Genomic DNA, 19,384 nt, shown 5'->3' on the forward strand with positions numbered 1-19,384 from the left:
ATGAGGATATTTTGATAGGAGGTTGAGCACCATTGGTAATACAAGAGAAAAGGGCTGAATTAGGTGTAAGCATTTGGGATCTTCCCGGGTATTCTGCAGTGACGATCACTTTCCAATCATCTATGTTACCTACTTCAGTTTCCCTAAAAGGATTGTCAGCATGCAAACGGAGAACATTTTATATTTTTTTTTGTCCACCTAGCTATGTTGTAGTGCTTCTGCTTGGACTAGTGAGTGTGCTGCAGAGTCACATGGTCTTCCCTAAATATGAGTGCCTCTCCCACGTACATAAGAGCCCTTATTCTGTAACAAGAAATCTCTGGCCAATCTAGAGGCCAAACCACATCATGTTTAATCAGACACTTTAAAGGACACCTAATAATCAAACACTGGCTTTCATCTGTATATAGGAATGATGCACAGATATTCCTCCAGCTCTAGAGCAGGAGAAATGCCTCTCAATTTTAAGCCCTCAGCAGTGAGTGGGTGACTCTGGGATGGACTGTTGGGGTCTAGTTAGGGACTTTAGGAGCTTGCGTGGCCCAGGAAACCACAAATATTAGGTGGATTCATCTTTTAGAAGTCATTGTTTTATTCTCATAAATCCAAGCGTGTCCATTGGCATGAACATTATCATTAAAAAAAATACATAGTGGCCATTCCCACTAACCAGAACCAATTACAGTGCCTAGACCTAGCATAATGGAGAAGAGCTTTACTGTATTACAAGTAATAAATAAAAATTATAAACAAAGCTTTTTAGAAAACCACGCAAAGAAAATGAGATTTTGAAATAGGCATATTTAAAAATAAGTTTATTATCACTAAATATAAAAATCTGACAGACGTCTTCAACATTTCTCACAAAAAAACAACAAAACTATATTTGAAGTATGAAACGTAAGTCTATTGACAGAATCAGCATCAATTGAAAGGAGGCTGGTTGTCTGACCTGCTTCCTTTTGTTCTGGTACCGACATGTTTACAACAGAGAAGAGATGTCAGTTTTGTTCATTAGTTAAGACAAAAATAAAATTAAAATAAGAAGCAATGTACCTTCTCTCATCTTAAATAGTATGAATCAAAAACAATGCTCACTATAGGCCTAGTTTAATGCTTACAATTAATACCCAGCATGTGGCTGGGAAAATACAGGTTGCATCTCTGAAATCCGGTACTCTGGTCTGGCAACACCTGTGGTCTGGCAGGACCACAGATGTTGCCAGGCCAGAGAGCCCAACAGCTAGAGCAGGGCCACCCGTGTCTGGGAAACCACAGTTAGGAGCAGCAGCCCAGCAGCTATGGGGAAGCCATTACTGCTGCTAGGGCTGGGGATCAGTGGCCCAGGAGTGGCAGGGGAGTGAAGGGAGAGGGGCACAATTGGGCTCAGCGGCCCAGGACTGCCGCAGTGGCTGTGGCAGGCCTAGGAGCCGGGGCCAATGCAGCAACCTCAGGATGGCTGGATGTGCGGGCCTCCACGGCAGCTCTGGGGGGCTGGGATCCAGAAGCTGGATGTCAGTTGACCATAAACACTGAGGGCCAGTAGCAGGGGACCACCCCAGTGAGGCAAATTCCCTCACTCAGGACCAGTCTGGTCTGAAGGGAACCAGACCAGCGAGGTCCAACCTGTATAGAAACTGGGAAAGGAAAACGTACGCATATACACTTCACTTTCCAGCTTTACGGTTTTATTCTGAAGTGTGATTCCCTTGCGTTAATTAGGTGCAACTTACATGGAGGCATGATAAAACACCACCACCACATAGGAACCTCCAACTGCTGAGAATTTTGTTTAAAGGGATCAAAGAGCAATTATGGGCGAAGAACGTTAAGACATAAATGAGGATAAACCAGGTTTGAGCTAAAACCTAGTCAGGCTATTGAAACAAGGAAAATTAAATTAATAAAGTCAGCCTTTGGCACTTCTCAGATGTCCCTTTAGTTACAGATTACTAGAAAAAGTGAACACTCCCACGTTGAGCAGGTACGTGCTCTAACGCAATGGGTGATGTGCAGAAGTGTGCATTCATCAGTTTAAGACCTCGTTTCAGGAAAACACTAAAGCACAGGCTTTAGTTCATCCATGTTCAGGACACCCATTGGATATAGGCTTAAACACACGCTTATGTGCAGTCCCGAACAGGAAAGCCTTCCTCCACTGGGGGCAAAATTAAAATGTAGACCAATAATCCCCACACTTTCTGCCTTGCGCCTCCCTTAACTTTGGCTCCTGCCCTGGTAGGGAATCGGGACTGGGCATGGGGCCATGCTCAGGGCTGAGATGGGAACTGTGGACTGGGGCCCAGAGTCAGGGCTGGGAGTAGAACTGAGGCCAGGAGTTGGGAGTAGTGGGGCCAGGAGCCACAGCTGAGTGCAGAGCAGCATCAGGTGGTGCTCCCATCCCATCCCATCCCCAGTGCCTGGGTGGTTGCTGCACCCTCATAATTTTTCCTTCATGCCCATCTAGGCGTCACTCCCTCCGTTTGGACACTGCTGCTCTAGACCATGAAACCCAAGTTTGCAAATTTGTTCCTTTGGCCATTTTGATTTCAGAGCACTGTTTAAACCTCCACATGAACAAGGGGTATTTCCAGATTCATCACCGGATAGTCTCACTTGTGTACTAGGACTCCATCTCCTTCCGCACCACTACCCTCTCCACAAGTGACTTTTATGCCTTTGAACACCAGGGCTGTCCGTAAAACCTAACGTTTTTCTCAGGGTACAGCAATCATGGATTCAGTTGTCCTGTTCTCTCTCACCTTGTCGTCCTATCAGCATTTTGCCCGCAAGCAGAGAGAATCCAGCCCATCATTGAGCCTGTGCCTTTGCTAATGAGCACTAGGAACTGTCACTGCCAACATGTCTTGAGTTACAGTTCATAAATGAAATTAAAACTTCAGCGTTCACAAGCCTTGATTTGCTGGGGGTGTCCAGCTCTGAGCTTTGGCCCGCCTTCAAACTCTCAGTTTTTAAAACTGCTTTAATACACTGGCTCTGTGGCAGTTTTGAACTCCTCGTTTTAGCTTTGCAAAGTAGACACTTCAGCCTGAAAGCAGCCTAGCTGTCTGCTGACCAGGAACGAGATGGATAAGTCAGGTAAATGGGAGATTTTAGCCCTGCAAGGGCTTGGCTATTGCTTGTTACAATGGCCTCATGGGAACACAGGCTTCTTTAACTATCTTCTGCAAAAAACTGCACAGACATTCCAAACACTCTGTGAAGGGAGGAAGTCCACTGAATGAGGGGAAAAATCCTTAATGGCCATACACTTCTGAAGTGCACTATCTATACAGATACAAACTGCAGCATTGAACCCATTCTGGAGATACAAAAGCATATTTAATATCTCACAACTCCAATAAAAAGTTTGATCATTCTTAAATGTGAAGTAAGCTGAATGCTGTAAACAGTGACTGTACTTTAGCCCAACCTATTCATTGAAAATTTTTTTCAAGAGTGAAAATATGTGGCCCTTACAATTCCAAACACTTTTTAAAAATTAACTCTGTATTTAAAATGTGCTTTTGAAAGTTAAGGGCCATATGAGAACATCAAGATGACACTCCTGGGTATGTTTCAGTGATCCCTTAACACCTCTGAACACTTGAGTATTAATAGTTCACCAAAATATACTCATGGTGCCTTGGTGCTAGAGCACCTCTATTGCTTACAGTGTCTTAAAGCACTGAAAAGGATGCCAGACTACATTTAGAAAAAGCAAAGCAAAATCAAATCCCATCCACTTCTAAGCAGAGCTTGCTGTTTGAATTTCCTGGGAACTCTGCTGTAATACTAGTGGCACTGTATTAGAGAGAGAGAGAGAGAGAGAGAGAGAGAGAGAGAGAGATGACAGTTATTAAAATATGCTGACATTGTTTTCTACAGTATTCATATCCTATTGCTTTGGGATTTATCATGTCTTAGCAACTGTGCTAGTGTTGTACTTTTTTTCTGGAGTTCTGAACTCAACTATAACCTCACACACAAACCCCAGCATTATATTATAAGGTTGCTATATTTTTGCAATGGCTATGCAGAAATCCCTGAGATTATGCAACTGTCTGATAAAGGAAAGAGCTGAAATCATTTCTAAAGGAAACAGATGTAAAACTTCAGACAGATAAAGGTGAACAAATCAATGCAGTTCATGCCAGGTATGCAGAACGGGGCTATAACAATTTCAGCATCTGGAAGTAAAATCTTGTAGCCCATTATTTTCAAGGTGTATGCTTGTTGCTCAGCAGTAAGGCAAACACAAACTCTTAACAATACAAAGCGTTACCCACCTCTGGGAAAAAACAACCTATTTTTGTCTCTGAACTTTAAAATCTCTGGTGGTATTAGTCAGGAAAAACAGAACAAGTAATAAAGAACAACTGATTTCATAATGGACCGTGGCTGTTAATCTGGTACATTTACTAGTTAATTGAGTTTTGTCAATGTGTCTCAAAAACCTCCTGACCATCCAATTGCAAATAAACGAGCCAATTCTGCAAGGAAGACTGGAGACAAGGAAAGTCTTCTGATGAGGAAGGTGTGTTTTAAATATGCAAAACCACTTAATTATCTGTCTGCTCATCAAAAGCAGTAAGATTGGTGGGAAATATCAGTTCTGAAGCTAAAAAATTTGAATAAGGTTGCCATTAGTGTTCTACTTTAGAAATATGCTTGCAGAAGTACATGTGCATTTCCCTGGTGGTAAAAACTTGAATGCTGGGAACTGTCTCCCACTATGAGAAAAATTTACAGCAAAAGAAAATTCTACTTTTATTCATTCTAACTTCACAATTAGTTTTTTTTTTTTAAATTGATTTTTATACGTGAGACACACTGTCTTTTCCTCCACTGTGCGTGTGAAAAATGTAGCCTCTAGTAGTGCAACTATCTTCCCAGAGTGTCATGCAGAGAACTGAAAAAAACCACTTATTTGGGGAGATGGCTTGGGGTCAGTCTACTGATATTTGTGTGGATTACTTAGCATTTATGATAAAGAGAATGATATGTGAATCCCAAAGGCACATTTCTTCATTCTGCAGCTAGTTTAATAACGGAAGCAGACTGCCCAAACAATTTAAGTTCTAAATCTAAGCATGAATAGAAAATACCTCAATTTTCAAAGGGACTTAACACCCACAGCTCTGGGGAAAAAAAATGATAATCAAGCCAATTGCTATTTACCTATTGCCTTCTGTGTCTATCTTGCCCACCAAATTTAAAGTTTTTGGTCTTTTCTCATAGCTGTTTTGTGCTTTCTTTAAAGTTGGCAATCTTTAGTATCCTCTGGGTAGAATAGTTTGAGTGCTTAATATACATCTGTGCTTCAACCACAGAATTATGACTATATAGCCAGTTCTATAGGAACCCAGGCACTAGAGTCTTCCCGGTATCCTTGATTTGCAAAAGCATTTCTGCTATGAGATAGCAACAAAAAATTCTGAGTGTCACTGCAGAGCCGCATGCTCCTCTATTTATAATGGCTCACCACTCTCCTAAGCATTTAATTCCCCTCCTACTCTAACAAACAAACAAACAAGGTGAAATTCACCTCATGAAGAAGGCCATCAAAACTCCTACGCGCTAACGGCCTAGTTAAATCCTACAATGGGACTAAACCGTCCAAACACCTTTTGCTAGCCCTTGACACAAAGTTAAATTTTACTTTTAATCATGTGACTGACTACTTGGAAAGCTATTCATTCTTTACTCCAAGATTATAAGTGGACACGTTTCACTTGTTCATATTAGCGGCAGGGAAATATGGCAAAAATATCTCTATTATCCTTAATTCTCAGTCAAACCTAGACACTTTTGGTTTATATGCTTAAGAGCTGCACTACTGTGTGATCGCTTTATGAAGAACTATATTTCCCACTAGGACTGACTTATTTCAAACCCAGCCTTTGTTACCGCCCATTGACAAAAACACAAAACCAATATCTACAGCCCCTCCAAATGCTACACTAGAAGCATTTTTTAAAACTTTTTAGATTGCTGTTTGCATTTAAACCACCCAAATACCCAGCAGCAGTTATGAGATTTGATTTAGAATAGGCCCTTTAAAAATGAAGGCTATAGGCAAACTTTTCAAAAGCGCCTGTGTGACGTAGGCACTGTGGAGCCTATGTCCCATTGACTTCCAGGGTGACTTAGGAGCTTTTGAGAAATTTATTCTGTTTATTACTGAGGTAAACAAAGCAGGAAAGATCTTCAGCTACTGTAAATAGGCATAGCTCCAGTACAATCAAGGGGACATTGCCAATTTACATCAGGTGAGGTTCTAGCCCAAGGCTTCCAGCACTTAGCAGTGAAGCCTTGTTAACCACACAAGAGCAAAGGGTACTAGTACCAAGATAAAGATGACCCATCTTGACAAACTTCTCTCTCTCTGCCATGTATATGCCTCCCCCTGCTGGGATATTAGCAACAAGGCTGGCACCACAATGACTATGAGGATTGTTTTACACGCACATTCTCTCTCTCTCTTTCCCCTCACCCGCACCTCCCAGTCCCCCAAGGAATGAGTCAGGAGGAGATTCTTGGTAGAACAGTCAACAAAAGGCCCATAAAACAGGAAGGAGGTAGACAGTACCTAGTTTAGCACTGGGAGAGCATGTCTAGTGTGATGGGTTGATCCTTAAGGGAGACCCAAGGTCCCTGACCATCCAGGCAACACTTGCCATAAGTCTTCACATTTTTTTTGTTGATGTTTAAAAACAGAGTTCTGCATACAATCCAGTCACTAGTATAAAAAAGAAAGATGCAACCCAAATTTACCTCAAGATGGGACCAAACGAACCACTCCATTAATAAGGCAGAGAGTTCTCGTCTGCTACCTGTGCGGCTCAGCTCTCATTGCCACTCAGAAAACACCAGTGGAGACAAGACCAGTGAAATGAAGACTAGCATCACTGTTTGGACAGGCACAGAATTGGGTGAGAGAAAAATAGTGATGACAGCACATCATCAGTGTGTTCTGTGCTCCCATCAAAGCTGCCCCTCTTAATGCCAGGTAGCATGTTTGAACACTGAACTGAAAAGGCTTAATTCTGTTCTGTTACATTCATGTAAAAAGAAGAAGTATTCAGCCAAAGATTTTCACCATGTGGACAGCGACACCCTTCAAAGAAACAGCACCTCTGCATTTAAACAGAAACAAGGATTAAAAATACATACGCACACTGACTCCTCCACCTCCCACGCTAAAGAAAGACACAAGGAAGAGAAATAGCATTTGGAAAAGCTTGTTAACAAACGCAGGGTGTGAAGTTCTGAGGTACTGTCTCATTGTGGTTATACCACCTCATCCGACTCCAAACCATGTACTTCATAGAGAGTGTCCAAGATATTCAGCTGCTTTTCCATGGCTGGCAAGTAAACATTGAGGTCTCTCTTCATTGCATTAAAAAACACTTCTTCCTGATCATCACACTTCTTCACAGAAAGTGCTGCCACAAAGTCTTCATATGTCGGTGCTGCCCGTAAAGCTAACTGGGATGGGAACAGAAGTTTAAAATATCAGACTTGGAAAGAGATTTTTGATGATTCAACTTTTGCATCACTATTCTGAGACTCTTCACAGAGACATGATTTTAGAAAGTGCCTATATCTGTGACAAGTGGAGGGTGGTTTTTTCTTTTTTTTTTTTTTAATATCGACTTTACAAACATTAAAATAACCAAGATGTGTTCATTGTCAAAAAGGAACCTATGTCCAATTTTCAAGAACACAGGAACTTGGAAGTCTAATTTCCACATGTGAGTTTTCCTTTTTTCGTATTTTTTTAAATGTTACTCAAATCCTGGTGCTTCTCTCTCAATGAAGAGAAGCTTTGTTATTACAACTTGGCTGGGACTTGCAGTCTCATCAGTACAATTTAAAAGACAGCAGAGGGCACTGCTAGCATGGGTTGAAAAGTAACCAAGGAAACTGGGCATCCATTTGAGTAAAGTGGGTCTTGATTTCAGAACTACGGAATTTCACTCTTCTTTCCCACTCTGCTCTGATGTTTCATGTACTGAAGGTAAGAACACCTTGAGGAGACAGAACCTACCTCCACCAACGCATTCAAAATATTGTTAGGGAAAGATATTAATGACACGCTCTACAACAGGGGTCTCAGACTCACAGCCCATGGGTGATTCCTGACTGGAGCAGTTTTGCAATCTGGCCCAGGAGTATTAATGGGCTGGGGGGAGGGAAAGGAGCCATGTCCCTTCCTGTTGCCCAAGTCCTGTTCCTTCCTGTCACTATCCCATCCTCTCTTTCCCATTGCATCCCATCCTCTGAGGGACATGGCCTGAGGGACTACTGGAGGCGGGGAGAGCCTGGTGTGGGACAGCAGCAAAGACTAGGCCTCCCACTCTCCCTGCAGCAGTGGAAGTCAGAGAAACGGAGTGAAGTGCACACGCCACGTGTGCTCTGTTTCCCCATAGCTCCTGCCACCGTGGAGACTACAGGGGACCAGGGATGGTCCATGAGTTGCGAGTCTGAGACCATCCCCCACTCTAAAACATTCTGGCATTTTTTGTCCTAGAATCAGAGGCGTAGCCATGTTAGTCTGTATCTTCAAAAACAACACCAAGTCCTGTGGCACCTTATAGACTAACAGATACTTTGGAGCGTGAGCTTTTGTGGGCAAAGACCCGACGAAGCAGGTCTTTGTCCACAAAAGCTTATGCTCCAAAATATCTGTTAGTCTATATTGTTCTAGAAAAGACCCTATATAATGTGTGATAGAAGACATTTCTGGACTAAATATAAAAACAGACAAAAATTCTTAACTAAAGACAAACAGCTTCCTCTGTGAAAGTCAAACCTTCAACATAAATCGACAGCCCAACCCTTGCCTCTGAGGTCGAGATCTGACAAACTGAATCTCTGTTAATTCTTTCTGTATTTACATTTCAGTACATTTCCTCAAGTCTCAACCATAGCATAAGGATGGGGTAAAAGGTGAATGAAACCAAGATTCTGACCAGCCAAGTCAGTAATTAAGATGTTAGCCACTTACTGCAAAAACCCCTCGCACAACCCAGCCGTGATGCTGCCGTAATGTCTTGCCATAAGCATTGTCTTAGAAAAAAGAAAAAGAAAAATGTTTCCAACTGTACATTTTAATTTTCTTCTAGCTCTCTCCCAGCTGACAGAGAGAGAGGAGTTTTTCCTCCTTACAAAGCCACACAATATTTCTGTGTAAACCGACAGCCCTCAGCTCTTCCCCAGCTCTTAGGTTCTAGGGACTGCTCCTCTGGCTGGCAGTAACAGTAACTGAAAGGCCTAAAAATGGCTGCCCCACACATATTTTACATTCATTGGAGGGCATGGGTGAATATTCCACACTGACTAGAGCCGCTCAGATTACTTCCTGGACATTATTTCACGAGAAATTCTTGAACAGTTCTCTGCAAATGAAGAAAATTATTCACCAGTACATTTCTTCACGATCCAACCATTTCTATAGACGGTCACATAGGATTTGGCAAAGAAGTTGCCCAATAAATCCTCTCTGTCAATGGAGACAAACTGATCTTCAAGTACAGTTTCTGGTCCCTGATCACCCAAGCTCTGACCATTCCTCATCCCCAGCGCTGTACTCTCCAGTACTCAATTCTGTGGAGGTTGCTGAGCATTGTGCCACTTTCACCTCACTCTGGAGAAGGCCTTCTACACAGGGGCGAAGCAAAATGTGACATGCTTAGTATTGTTATTTTGGCAGCTACCACATTTCCGTAACAGCTCAACCTCGCTGTATTCTCACACATAAAACGGATGCAGCACCTACTGTGTCAACCTCACAAGGATGTTGAGAGACTCAGTGAGGAAAAGCACTGTATAAGAATAACGTTTCTTACAAGGCCTTAAGTTGCTGTAAGATATATTTGGGTTTGGGTTTGTTTTAGGTTTTCCATTTTTAACTAAATATACACACAAAGCTGGGGGCAGAAGAGAATGCCATCAAATAATGACTTGCCACAAACAATGTAGTTACTGTAACCAGGGTATTTGTCTCAAGATAACAGTTTTCAGAAGAGATATTTGTTGAAGGTGAGCTACTGGGCACGCTATTCTAATAATTAAAAAGTGAATACCACCCAGACCTTGAGTAACAGGGAAAAAGCTCAATTCTATAAACAGAAAAGAACAATAAATTAACTGGCACTTACTTAGGGCTGTTTGAATATTCTTTTCTCCATTCTTAACCTCTTCCAGAAATCCCTTCAAAAACTTTAAGCCTCTGTAAGGAAGAAAATAAAAAAGCAAAATATTTATCACCAGACAGCCCCCACAATCACTCAGTGAAGTAGAAGGGTGTATAAAATCACTACATATGCATAAACAGAATCATTGGTTTAAAAAAATCTTTAGCTTGGCTAAAACAGGACGTTCGGAACAGCTGCTCACTACGAGCAATCCCTGTCTCATTTAACAGAATAAAATCACAGAACTGGAAGGGAACTTCCAGCATAGACCTGGAAGAACATCAGCAGGTCATCAAGTCCAGTCCCCTGTACTCACAGCAGGGCCTAGCACCATCCATATCATCCCTTACCAATACTTATCTAACTTGCCTCTAGGTATCTGAAAGATGTCATAATGAAATACATCTGAGACCCCAAAAGGGATTGAACTCACAACCCTTGATTTATAAGGGCACTGATCTAACCACTGAGATATTACTCCTTCTCGGGGAAAATGCCTAAAGAAAACATAAGTGAGGTCTCCTCTTGGGCAATTCACTTATAATAGCAAACACAGTATCGACTAGTCATTCTTCATCTGGGTAAAGATGGATCCCTTACCAATCCTTTTCAGCAACCAGTCCCATTCCTGGGATAAGCTGTGCTTCAAGTCAGAGTTACTGTGCTATAGCTCAGGTCCTCTGGACTACTCAGAGACGAGGCAGAAACAGTTAGCCAAGAGGGCTATTCAGTCATTTTTCTATGAAACAGAGGGCATTTAGAATTTGTGCATGGCATGCCCAGTATTGGGATCATGAATGGGATGGTACATTTGAATGTAGAGAATTTGGACTATTTCTGGTGGTCCAAAAAAAAAAAAAAATCCTAGCAAGATTTGCTTCCTTCTACATTGGTGAAGAAATCTTGGTAACATTTAAGACTTATAGGGCTTGTCTACACTACCACCTTCCTTCGAAGGAAGGATGGTAATGAGGGTGTTGGGAGTTTACTAATAAAGTGCTGCTGTGCATATGCAGTACTTCATTAAGCAAATTCCCCTCTGCAGCAACTCTGAAGTACTGGCATGCGGCTAGCCGCGGCGCACCCACCGGTACGACACGTGCCGGTACTTCAAAGTTTAAAACTTCAAAGTTACGGTGGGGGGGGAATTTGCTTAATGAAGTGCTGCGTATGCATGGCAGCACTTCATTAGTAAATTCCCAACACCCTAATTACCATCCCTCCTTCGAAGGAAGGTGGTAGTGTAGACAAGCCCATAATTAAACGGAAGGATATGCAGTTACCTTCTAAGCCACAGAAGGGCCTCAGTTGCCGAGTTTCTAACTTGTGCTACCTCTGCACTCACTTCATGGAGCACTATCTTCTGGAGAGTGTTGAACTCTTCTCTGTTGGTTATATACTTCTGACTTATTTTCTGGAGAGAATGGAACAGATTATGCTTTTACATGATTCCATTTTCTACGACACAAACATTCTGTCTCAGAGAGGCTATTTACCAGGACTCGCCATAAGAGGAATTCCAGACTGAACCCTTGCAGTGTATATAGAGCAATAAACTCTGAAATAGGGAGCGAGCAGGGGAAGAGGAGGAAGCAGCTTGCTTTGTTCAACAGCCCCCTGACATTTTAAATCTGGAGTGGTAGTGGTGGGCCACGAAGACAGTCCTGTCCATTCTCCCCTAGAAGAATGGTTCTCAACTTTCAGGGAGGAAAGTTCATGCTCTGAACATGTTAGGGGGAAGAAAAACCTCAGTTAAGGCATTAAGGAGCAGCAGCACATCAAAATGTGTGGTTTTTTTTTCTTTTATCGTGATGCTAAGCCAACTGTTTTAAGAGGCTCTTGTTGTATAATTTGGAGATATATATGTCTTTCACTCTCAACACTACCTTTCCAAGTCCTTTTTGGGTTCTGTAGCACTCTTTTCTGTTAATGTCTATGCAGTTGCTTACCGCTAGTAGTTATGACAGGACCCTGTGCTGTGGTGGAAGAGAAGCAGGCACATTGGGAAGGTAAAGAAGCTATTTATTTTCCACTTTCAAAAAGTATTTCTTTATAAGCCTGAAATAAGTAATGTTCCTCAATAGGTGTTTTCATGTTTTTGCAGTGTAGTACTTTTGAAGTACTTTTACTTCATCTTGAGAGAGTTTCACAAAACCTTTCTGAAGCTTGCAGCCAAAAGAAAAAGGTTCAGATTCAGAGGCAACTTCTCAGTTGATATAAATCAGCATTGATTTCAAAGGAGCTATTCTGATTATATCAGCTGAGGAGCTGGGCTCACAGTGCATTCACTGGCTTCTCCTGCAGCACAGAAATGTTTTTTTTTTCCAGACTACATTATTAACAAAGCAGATGTGTCTAATGAGACCTTCACTTAAAGCCTTATCAGTGTAGAATTTAAGAAGCAACTTAAACCATATTCATTAACTGCTATAATCTAGCATGAATAGCTCATACCAGACCATAACTCTAATGGAGATTTAAAAAAATCTGGTTACATACAAATTTGGAATGTGTTGAACAAATATTCAGTACTTTCAGTACCCAATGTAATGTTTCTTTCCACATTTTGAAGTGACAGATAGGAACATTATGTAGATATTATAAAAATTTCCAGATACCTGCCCTGTGCTTATATATTCCATATGTCACCTGCTTCAAACACACCTCCCACTCACCTTCTTTGTAAGGGTTATAAGTACTGCATTTTATCCTGTGCCACTCTGTGTTCCTATATACGGCCATAATATTAATAGCAAAACAGTTTGATAATCGGTAATATGGGGCTAGACTGTAAACTCAGTTTCTGCCCAGCTCATTATTTTAAACACATCTTTAAACTCAGAGGTATTAAAGATGAAACAAGCCACCTACTGCACCCAAAGAATGAAAGAGCCAAGGAGCAAAAGGAGTTCTTTATTCCAAGTAATACATCTTGTGCTACCCCGATGGTGTGAAATTAAGCAATGAAAAGAGCTGATGAACTGGGGAAAACTCCATTCTAATTGTGACAGCTGACTACTTTTCCAACAGAAGTGATAGCTGCCCATGCCTTGAATCATTTGAAATCACAAGAAGACAAATAATAAGTTATTTGTTAAGTACATATTCCTATACTGTGGACTAATCCTACTTTATTCGGAATGTGGAGCATTGGACTTAATAAAGAAAAAAGTCTGACTCATTTCCATGATTTTAAGATAGACGGTATATTGAGTATGGGGATTATTGTTCACACGGTTAGATATCAGCTTGCTTGTGCACCCTGATTTAAGAAAACCATATCTACATTTATTCACAATTTGGGTGTTTTGGCCTTTGTTTAGTTTTAATTAGAATAGCTTTAGAATACATTCTGTTGAAGAGTCAGTGCTAGAAATGACTATTACCTTGACGTTACCTACAAAATCCATTTTAACAGGAGCAAAGACTGTTGGTCCAAGTTTGTCTAGAAGAAAGAAGGCAACATTTTTAAAGCAGTTTGGTAGTACTCATGACTTACCAATATCCATTTCTCCTGGTACTAAAAACCTTTTCTGAATAGATAAAAGGAGAAACAGATCTCTTTCCTCTTTGTGTTACAGGGCCCAAAACTACAGTCTGTACGTGAGCCAAAGACACCAAAATAATAGGACCTAGATCTTATAGCATGTTCTATCCATAGATCTCAAAGCATTTCATACAGGAAGTCAGTGTCCTTATCCTCAAATAGGATTAAATAATGGAATGATCTTAGCCTATGTCTACACTAGCCCAAGCAGGTCAATCTTCCAGGGTTCAATTTCGCCTGTCTAGTGGGGACAAGCAGAATCAACCTCCCAGGGGTTGCAGTTGACCCCTGTACTCCTCATGAGATGCGAGGTGTAAGGGAGGTGACAGGAAAAACTCTCCCCTTGACTTTCTTCACTAGGGACAGCCAAGTAAGCTGAGCACGGGTAGCTCAATTCTAGCTACGGGATTGCAGTAGCTAGAATTGCGTATCTGCAGTCGACTTATTTTGCCTAGTGTAGACAGCCTTAGAGGCTGAACCACACCTCAGGCCTCTCTCTTATTATGTGGCAATCAAAAAGAACTCATTGGACAGCTGCTAGACACATGGACTATGAAAGTAAGCAACCACTTACCCAAAACTGGCACTATTGCATAACACGATTGCAGAAATTCCTCTGTAGGTATGCCCTCATTCTCCTGGAGTTCGATATCACTGAACCTGGAGATTCCAATATGAACACAAAGAAACCTTAAACGTTCTTGTCATGCCTTACCCACAAACAATGTAAGAAGCTTTTGCTTTTACTGAATTAGGTCATACTGCAATCAGTATTGCACAAGACCTACGTCTTGAGTTTTGTTCTGAAAGGGATATTATGTTTGAATGGAAATCATAAGTTATACATAAAAAGACAAGTTTATCATCTGTTTGCTCAGAAATATAAAAACAAGAATTAAGCTCTGTGATTCGGACAGTTCCGCTGAGAAGGGCAAATTTTACATAATGCTCGTGGGTTTATGGTTAACACGCTTGCCTGGGACTCAGAAAGGCTGGTATTATGACAGAAACAGAAACCACATTTCCCATGTGATTTTAGGATTATTTTGACTATACGCTCATCTCACTGCGTGCAGATCCTGTGCCTAGTGTGGTGGGGTTCTGATCTCAGAGTCTGAATTTTTGGGGGGATAAGAGATTCTTTTTTTTAGCATGTTCCTACCCCTCTTAAGCATTGGAATTCTGTTTTATACTACTGCCTCTTTTGTACAGTTTTAGTGGACAAATTGTATTACACACCCCCTTGCTCTCAATAAGATAATCTTTACATGTAACGAACCATTAGCATAACCAGATCCTCTCTACATCAGTTTTATTGTGCTAGCTTTTGCTGTTGGTGAACACAGCCCAGTGATTTTGACAGTACATAAGCTGAGTCTCCATCACAGCAAAGAATAACTTACAACATAGAAAAGTACCATTGTCAATTTAGCAGAGACAGATAATTATTTTGAACAGAATAGTTTTCCAGTGAATGATTAACTGACCAGCAATCATATTTTCAGAAGTTCAGTATTTATTGCTGCCAGTTACTCTTGCAAAGAATCAACTACCTCTATCCCATCCATAGCAGGAGTGAGTTAGGGAGTGGGGAGGATAAAAAAAAATAATCACACAGTACAGTAAAACCTTTGTTATCTATCCCTGGGCTAACAGGAAAGCTCTGTAAAGTCCTTCAGACCTTCACAAAAAATCCATTTTATAGCCTGGTTGGTGCAGGGCCAGCAGGCTCCCTGCTTGGCTCTGCAAGGCTTCCCATAAGGGGTGACAGGTCCCTGCTCCTCCTAAGTGGAGGAACGGCTACAAGAAGTTCGGCGTGCTGGAGGGAGCGTGGGGCTGGGGTGAAGGCTCTGGGAAGGGATTTGGGGTCCATGAGGGGGCTCAGGTTGCCATATTCAAGGGCAATCACCTTGGACAGCTCCCTGCAAGGGTCAATCCATTCCTGCTGCTCCTGTCACAAGTGTGGCGAGGTGGCTCTGCTCGCTGTCCCTCCATATAGGTATTACCTTTGCAGGTCCCACTTACTGCACTTCCCAGCCAATAGGAGCTGTGGAGCCAGCACTCTGGGTGGGGCCAGCATGTAAAGAGGCCTTGCCCTTGCCCTGCACTTCCACCCCTGCACCCAAACTCCCTCCCTCTAAGTTAACCAGAGTTTTTGACAGAATGCCTCAATGTATCAGATAAAAGCTCCATCAGTGCAGTAAAAGTTTTATCACATCACTTAGCTGACTGCCCTGTTCCAACTCCCACTACTACAGAACATATTATAGCTTTACCACAAATGATAACATTTAAATAAATCCCAGAGATAATTTTGTAAGTGAATTTCCCACTACCCAAATACTTAGCTGAGGAAGCGTTTTAACTTACAATTTCACTATACCAGTCACTGTTTGTCTACCGCATGCAGGAGCTACACTACCTATTGCTCATGATGCTGAAGAAGGTAGGAAAGTCCTCTTCTTTTCCTTCTTCCCACTCTGACAGAGCTGGTCCGCTTATGGAATCCATTGCTGACTGCAGCAACTCATTAGCACCGTTGCTCTCTACAGGCAGCATCCGGCTGTTGCCACCATCTTCAGCTTCACCATCTTACATTTAAAATAATAGAAACTAGTTAGCTAATTTGAATGAAATTCTGTGATTAGTTTTTCCTCTTGTCATCCAACTTATAGTGCGTTTTAGGGTATTCAGAATAAGTGGCTCTCCTGGTTTCTGCATGCTCCCTTCTATACAGGCACTAACATAGCAGTGGGCAATAATTTTCACAGAGGAGTCACGGGGACCAGCTCCAGGCCCACAGAGGGGGCTCGGGGCTAGAGGAGACATTGTGTCACAGATGGTGTATGCGTGTGACACAGAGACTGTGTGTGCTGACTGCTGCTGGATAAGTTTCTGACAGACAATGTACACTGCCTAAGAAAGGGAAAGCGTCGAGCTCTATTGTCTCTTCCTCTCCTCACCCTGCAGAGATGAGGTATGGGGGGAGGGCAGGGCGCAGTGAGAGCGCGTGCAAGCTGGTTCCTGGAGAAATCTTAGAAACAGCACACTGTGTCTTAAGACAGGCACTCATCTCCATCACTCACCATACTTCTGACTGGATTAACTCCATTGTGTCCCCCCCTCTCCCTGACTCCTGCTCTGTGGAGAGCAGGTACAGGAGCAGGAGGACATCCTGACTTCAGCACCCCATTCCCCTATCCTTTCCCCTCCCCACTCCCCGCATGGCTAGAAGGGAAGTCCTGGGACCAGCTGGGCTACAGGACGGAGGAAGGTGGGGGTGAGGCAGATGAACACGTTGCGAGAAAGCACTGCTAATCAGCTCAGCGGGCTGGACAGAAATGCTGGGCAAGCCACTTCCAGCCTATGGCCCATATTTTGCACTAGCAGAACTACACAATATTGGCTATTCTCACTGCCCAAATTGGAAGCCCAACAGATCCACAGAAGAGATGTCTCTTTGGGAAACAGCATCACATCTTACTTTATTTTTCCTCTGTCCATTGCAGGGGGAAAAAATGCAACTAAAACTAAAAATGTGCAAAAGGATGGCAGAGTTCTCCTAAGACATCCAACATAAAAGCCACAGTGAATCTGCTGGAAAAGAGTTAAATGGGAAACTGTTGACTCATGTGTTTTGTCTTGTTATCATACCCTGACTGAAAGGGCTGTGGGAGCGCCTGGGTGGAAGAAGGATCTAGGGTGAGGGCTGAGCTGTCCTACAGTGGGAACCCTAAGTACAACCAAGGCTGGGGAAAAGGTTTGGGCTGAAAGTATGTTGTATTACCATGAACTTCTAAGTAAATGAAAACTAAGCCAGGGAAAGGGAGAGTGGAGGTAGTTTTAGAGCAGGTGGGAAGAGTGTGGGAAATGGACACCTCTAATTAGTCAAGCCTGCACAACGTCTTCACAATAGGAACCCCACAGTTGTTTTCCTTTCCAGTTACTATATTTCTGATTTTTGAACTATTTCTGCTGCCTATGCAAGACCAAACTAAACTGAGGAGGAGGGAGAAACAAGTGCAAAGAACATTTTGGGAAGCCAGCAGGAGAACTAAATATGTGTAACAGACAGAGCACAAATTGGCAGGCTGAGCACCTTGATACCTCTTACATTTGAGCACAAATTGAACTAGACCATTAGTTGTTAGTGCTTTTTCTTAAAATACAGCAAGGGAAACATACATGGTTTGAGTCTGACCTAGTCTACTCAACAAATATTAATAAAAATACCTCAAGAACTGCAACATTGTGTTTTAGGGCTAGATTCTATCACATACTGAAACATTTTTTATATAATCACATTAGCCTAAGTATCAGGCAATTTCTGAAACAATGCCAAATCAAAACAACATGTTTAACTTTGCCTACTTTGGAGAGGTTCCAGCTTGAGCAGTGGGCAGCGTAATACAACGCTGTCTGAACAGAGAAGGAATCTTCCTAAAACAAATAAACTCTTAATTTAAGGGAATGATCTTTAAGGATTTTGTTTTTGGTATTTTGTTTTGGTCTTTAAGATACGTCAGTGCAAGTACAAGCCAACTGTAGGCCAGCTTGTCAGCAGCATACACACACAGCTCCACATGCACTTTGGATAGGCGGGCCCTCACTATTTGAAAAGGGAGCCATGCGTAATGCCATCCCTTGTTCAGTGAGCAAGTGCAGTGTCAACTTTGCTTGAGTGCACCGCCGATTTCTGTCCACTATGACCCAGAAGGAGCTTGAGTGTGAACGAGCAATTTAGTGACTGTACTTCTGAGGTTCTTGGTCTGTACCAAGGCCACCAAAAGGGGGTGACTTATGTGGGGGAAGATTTAGCCCCTGGGAAGTGGACAGAGATCAAAGTCAGACTTCAGCAATCTTATGAGTCCTGATGTACTCCATCTCTGATGAGAGGAGTATGTCAGACTCTTATGGGACTGTTTGTGCGGAAAAGTATTAAACAACAATCCTGGATAACATTTTGTTCCATGCATTTACCTATCAACTTTTTTTCTACTTGGGCTTCTGCTGAAATGCCACAGTCCCCCTCGTTAGGTTTCGGAGGTGAAGGTATCAGAGTATTAATCAAGGCTTGTTCGCAATGATTAGTTTCTGCTGTCACTGAGCCATTTTCACAACTGTTCAATTCCATCTGCCTGAAGGAGGGGAAGGAAAAAAACCACATGTAAATAGAAGGCAATATAACACTTTGCTTGGCATATCTTCTCCTGTCAAACCAAACACAACAATGTGAGGGACCTGAAATCCAAACTTGTTGCCTGTTCTAAACTGCTGGGAGAAAATGTTTGTCTAAAAACATTAAAAGGAATCATGTGGCTCCAAAAACGTTTTTCCAGTGTGTATATTAACTAACGCAATCCTACACCAAGAATATGGAATTCTTGAGTGGAAAAAGGTACATACACTAAGGCTACGTCTACACTAGCCCCAAAACTTCGAAATGGCCACGCAAATGGCCATTTCAAAGTTTACTAATGAAGCACTGAAATACATATTCAGCGCTTCATAAGCCGTGTCTACACATGCACGCTACTTCGAAGTAGCGGCACTAACTTCGAAATAGCGCCCATCACGGCTACACGCATCGGGCGCTATTTCGAAGTTAACTTCGACGTTAGGCGGCGAGACGTCG

At 42.2% G+C, this 19,384-nt stretch overlaps 1 protein-coding gene across 4 annotated transcripts in view; it reads right to left on the reverse strand.

Moving 5' to 3' along the window:
- Nucleotides 1-674: 674 nt before the first annotated feature.
- The window catches only part of PLEKHA8 (pleckstrin homology domain containing A8), a 38,504-nt gene continuing 19,794 nt past the window's right edge, over nucleotides 675-19,384 (reverse strand). For 2 of the 4 annotated variants that reach the window (XM_074984546.1, XM_074984547.1), the window contains exons 7-14: nucleotides 18,730-18,887; nucleotides 16,172-16,340; nucleotides 14,324-14,409; nucleotides 13,589-13,647; nucleotides 11,486-11,616; nucleotides 10,167-10,237; nucleotides 9,014-9,075; nucleotides 675-7,491 (exon numbers count right to left, since the gene is read on the reverse strand). In XM_074984546.1, the coding sequence (XP_074840647.1) occupies nucleotides 7,294-7,491; nucleotides 9,014-9,075; nucleotides 10,167-10,237; nucleotides 11,486-11,616; nucleotides 13,589-13,647; nucleotides 14,324-14,409; nucleotides 16,172-16,340; nucleotides 18,730-18,887 (934 nt within the window). In that variant the 3' untranslated portion in view covers nucleotides 675-7,293. Of the gene's footprint in view, nucleotides 7,492-9,013; nucleotides 9,076-9,516; nucleotides 9,667-10,166; nucleotides 10,238-11,485; nucleotides 11,617-13,588; nucleotides 13,648-14,323; nucleotides 14,410-16,171; nucleotides 16,341-18,729; nucleotides 18,888-19,384 lie in introns of those variants that run through there. The other 2 variants (XR_012644041.1, XM_074984548.1) reach the window with 2 other exon arrangements.

Source organism: Carettochelys insculpta, chromosome 2 (genome assembly GCF_033958435.1).
Source record: "Carettochelys insculpta isolate YL-2023 chromosome 2, ASM3395843v1, whole genome shotgun sequence".
NCBI lineage: Eukaryota > Metazoa > Chordata > Testudines > Carettochelyidae > Carettochelys > Carettochelys insculpta.